The sequence below is a fragment of the Austrofundulus limnaeus genome, unplaced genomic scaffold, assembly GCF_001266775.1.
Source record: "Austrofundulus limnaeus strain Quisiro unplaced genomic scaffold, Austrofundulus_limnaeus-1.0 Scaffold1997, whole genome shotgun sequence".
Classification (NCBI taxonomy): Eukaryota; Metazoa; Chordata; class Actinopteri; order Cyprinodontiformes; family Rivulidae; genus Austrofundulus; species Austrofundulus limnaeus.
Genome location: NW_013954399.1, coordinates 16,488 through 21,229, shown reverse-complemented (window position 1 = coordinate 21,229; position 4,742 = coordinate 16,488). Strand labels below are relative to the sequence as shown.

The 4,742-nt window shown below is 41.7% G+C and overlaps 1 protein-coding gene across 1 annotated transcript; it reads left to right on the top strand.

Moving 5' to 3' along the window:
* Nucleotides 1-1,163: 1,163 nt before the first annotated feature.
* LOC106536833 (glycerophosphodiester phosphodiesterase domain-containing protein 3) lies at nt 1,164-4,257 on the top strand (the record flags this gene model as incomplete). The annotated part of the gene is given in 3 exon segments (XM_014034163.1): nt 1,164-3,428; nt 3,514-3,735; nt 4,215-4,257. Coding segments are annotated over 2 exon segments (182 nt in total), but the record flags the coding sequence as incomplete, so codon positions are not given.
* Nucleotides 4,258-4,742: the final 485 nt, after the last annotated feature.

Genomic DNA, 4,742 nt, shown 5'->3' with positions numbered 1-4,742 from the left:
CTGATCGGACCTGCTTGACGGAGCACCACTCAAGGGTTCTTTCTGAAGACATAGCCAGCAGCCTGAAATTGATGCGAGGCTTTTTTGGTGCTCGACTGGTGTTCGTGCTTTTTGTTCAACCTCCAAACTCTCTCCACACTTTACTCAAAGGGCTGCCTGCCTCCTCCTCATCCTCCTCCTCCTCCATTCTCATCCACTCCTTTCAAAGTTGGTTTCGCTCACTTTTGCCGCCACGCTCCAAAAAAACGTTTTTCCTCAGCTCAGATTGGATCATGCTCCACTATCACATGACTCAATCAGCACGTCTGCACTTTTTCTTTGAAGCCACGCCCCCACCCTCCCAATCCCCGCCCCTCTTATGTCCTATATCCTGCTTGTACTGTCTGTCAGTGTAAGACTGTTTCGTCTCCATAAAGCCAAGGCGTTGCTTCTGTGTGTGTCTGTGTGTTTTTGTTTTGAAAGTGTGTGTTTTGTCGCTCCTGTGCTGACACAACACAAGATAGATTCTGGACATATTATAGAAAACATCTCATCAACCAGGCCTCTTAGTTTCTTTTATTTTCCACCAAACCAAACGTATTACTAAGAGGACATCATTCTGCAAATCTTCCTCGCACACTCGCACACCTCCTCTGTGTTTTACGGAGGAGTGTGTCGAGGTGTTTGTGACGAGATGCACTTCAACACCGTCTACATTCACACTGTATCAACACGCCTGACAGCCTGTTTCCAGATCTGTTTTTAAATGGCTGTTCTTATTATTGCTATACTCGTTATATTGGTGAAGCGTTGTGTTTTTTATGTAAAAGGGAGCGCTTTTTTTTAGTGTTTTGTTTGATTTGTTTTTCTCTTACAAGCATTGTTAGTGTTGGCAGTGTTTCGGTTTTTCTGAAACTTATGTTTTCTTTCATTTTTTTCCCCTACAGAATCTTAAAAGTTTATTTTAAAAATGATTTACTGGGATTGTCTAAGATGAGTTAACTGAAGGTTATCGTCTGTATATTCTATGGGTATTATGAATTAAACAGTGAACTAAAACAGAATTATATACATGTAAGATTAAATAAAACTTTTCCTCCTACTGTAAAATTTGTGTATTGGCCTCTTTTTTTGGTAGTTTTTCATTTTTTTTCTTCTTTTTTTAACGGCAAAAGTCTTGGCCTGTTAAGCTTTATGCTTAAAGTCAACAATAAAGACTGAAGATGAATTTATCTATTGTTGTTGGATTAACAGTTAAACATGGCTGGTCATCACCCATTCAGGACAAATAAAGGTCTAATAACTTAAGGTTTCCTAAATAATTGAGTTTTTATGTTGTAGAACACTGAATTTTTTTTTTTTAATGAATACATTATATAGCAGAGATTGAGGGTTTTAAATGTAAGTAATCGTTCCACAGGAACTTTTTTCAAAAAGGAGTTTCAAACTTTTTGTACTTCCTAACTGGGCCTTTGTCAGGTCAGCAAGAAAATCTAAATGTGCAAGATCGAAACAGGGTAAAGAACCAACACAAAAACACAATCTCAAATGTTGGAGTATCAAAAGCTCAGAAGTATTTTTCTCAAATGACAGTATTCTGTCAAACCAAATGATCAGACAAGAAGAGACACGAGAGAGGTAGCTCTTTAAGACGAGACTCAGTCATGCACCGACATCTCAAGGATGACACTCTTGAAGAGCAAAATGTTGATTTATTTTATTTGTCTTGACCAGACGAATCTTACTTTTTTGCAATGAAGGCCCGGACCTAAAGGCAGCCTAACCTGCATGTTTATGGTTTGTGGGAGAAAACCAGAGTACATGTATGCATGAGAACATGTAAACTCCACACAGGAAGACCTCCACCCCCAGACCTTTTTGTTGTGAGGCATCAGTGCTGCTCATATTCTGGAAAGAAGAATTTATGTACAGGGCCGGCCCTAGACAATTTGGTGTCCCTTGTTCAGTTTTCTAAATCTCCCTGTCAATTTACAAATATTCACAAACTAAAGTAGTTTTGTCTTTTTTTTAGCTTTAGAAACCAGGTTGTCCAATTAAAATAGTTAACATAATTCATTTGAAACATGCCTGCCAACATCTGCTGATGGCAATGAGAAACACRTGTTCATGTTAACGTGCATCTGTGGAGTGAAGCAGTTCTAGGGGGTGTTCCAGAGGTATACTCCCCTGGGAACGCATATTCCAGCTATTTTAGGAGCATTTTTATAAATTCTTGGGATTAATAAAACATAAAACCAGTATTTTATAAAGACAGGACACTGAAAACCAGACTTTAACCTGAACTTTATTTGAGATCATAGCTAAAACTTCCTTTATCCGTATTTTTTTCTATTTACAAACTGAGCACCAGCACTGCATCATAAGATATTTATCATGAAACATCCTCTGCGCCATGTAACACCTCATGTAGTAACAAAACAGCTGAGAAACCCAGAGAATGAGTTAACTTCATAAACCTGAGTAACCAGTGCTTATTCTACAGACTAAACCAACAATGCTGTGATAAGAAGTTACAATGTTTTTTCCATCTCCCATCTGTGACGCCTCCTAGATGAACGACACCCTTACCATTGGGCTATACTGCCTTTGCCATGACTCTCTGTTGTGAGGGGTGTGTTGTTTGTTCTACCTGTGAATTTAGCTTGCATAGTTTGAACTGAAAGGCTAGAGGCTACATTGATCTGGTTCCTGGTGCAGTTATCAACGTGCAAACGCAAATCTCATTCCCAAAGTCAACCTGCTTGTCCTGCTGGGCCGCTTTTCCATCCTCATACTCTCCATGCCTCAGCGCRACAGATTCCTCCCCTCAAACATTCCTCAGTYACAACTCTGTGATTTTTACCTCGGTTGTTTTTAGAAACATATCAACGGAGACAAAGGCAGGAAATCTGAAACATACAGGCGAGCCAGACCCGTGAGCTCTCGTCCGTGTGTGTTTTGTACGAGACGGTGCTGGAACGTCCGATGAATAGACTCCTCTGTTCTGGTGTTAGCTGGGCCTTGTTGCAGCATATTAGAGCGCTCTCTAGTTGTCATGCCATTGTTTGGCGCATTCCAGCCCGGGCAGCTGAACATTGTGCTGCTGCACCCTGCTGACTTTGACTTTTAGTTGTTTTCATATCTCTGAATTTGAATTTTCCCCCTTTTCTCTAAATTCATAAAATCCTTACATAATCTGGAGAGATTGTTTCCATCATGGTTTACCAGTAGATGTGGTTACAGTTTCAGCAGGAGGACAGGACCTCAAGGGAGCGCACAAACATGCCTGCCTCAGGTATGAGTGAGGGAAGCGTCACTGGRAGAGGGAGAGGCCAGAGGGAAAGCTGAATGAGGTTATGAGCTGGTGCTTCATTAACTTGGGTTTACAGCTCTGATTTCTGCTGTCTACCTGGAATCAGGAGGAGCAAAACTGCTGCTTGTGAGACAAGGTTAGACACATTTCTTCACTCTTAACCAGTCGATCCAGTTTTCTTTCCTCAACAACACACAGACGTACTGATAACTGCGGCGTAGGCACCTCCTGACAGGCTTTCAGACCTGGTGACGTCTCCTGCGAGATCCTTCAGAGTCTCCCTGAACACGTCTGCAGGGAAAGGATGAGCAGCTTCCTGTACTTTGCCCTCCCAGCCTTGGGGGGATACGCTCTGACTTCGCTGTACCTGCTGAAGAACCCTCACGTTCTCCACAAGAGGAAACGCACAGCGTTCTACTGCGCTCACATCTCGCACAGAGGAGGTAAGGGTGGTTCCGTCAGTGGGAGGGGTTCAACGTCCAGTTTAGGTGATRCAAAACATCCAATCAGCTTCATGTCGGGACATCGTAGTCTGACCGAGGGATGAGTCCAAACAGATGCGGCAGATCTAATAATGTTGGTCAGTCCAAGCCAATGGTGAGCTATAAYGAGTGTCTGCTTTGTGAGCCTTCATGACTGCATTAGGTTTCAAAYGCACCAACATCCAAGACGATAAAAGTCATGTTGAATTCTGAATCCAAACATGATACTGACCTCATGTCAAGTGCATGATCCTTCCAGAGGGTTGGTCTGACATTCTGATTGATTTGAAATTAAATTTAGGTTGGTTGGTTTCTTTGCCAGATAATGAATGTGGAAATATTTTATGCAGGGTTTTGTTTCTTGAGAAGCCACTGTGTGTGTAGGCCACTCTTCATCGTCTCTCCCCTGCAGCTACCCTCAAATCTGACTTTGTTTCTAGGATCCGGGGAGAGGATAGAAAACACCATGGAGGCGTTCACAAAGTGAGTACTTCACTCATGGGCCGAGGGACTCAGTTAAAATGTGAAAAGGTTCATTTTCATGAAAAACACTAACGCAGTATCTGTAACTGGAATGGTCCTGTAAGCTTGAATGTTTTCCTCTCTGAAGGTGATTGTGCTGTGATTTTCTGCCCTGGAGAATTTAAGTTCTTCCTTAAAGGTTAAAAAGTACAGTACTTCCTGTCTTTGCATGCTTCAGCTTTTTAATCATGTTAGGACGCATGTTCCTCCAATAAGTCACAGGGGTGGCCAAGGTGATCTTTAGGGGGGCACATACAACGGATAAAATAAGTATTGAACACGTCACCATTTTTCTCAGTAAATATATTACTAGAGGTGCTAATGACATGAAATTTTCACCAGATGTCGGTAACATCCCAAGTGATCCATACATACAAAGAAATCAAACCGTAAATGTCCAGAAATGAAGTTATTTGTAATAATGTGGAATGGCACAGGGAAAAAGT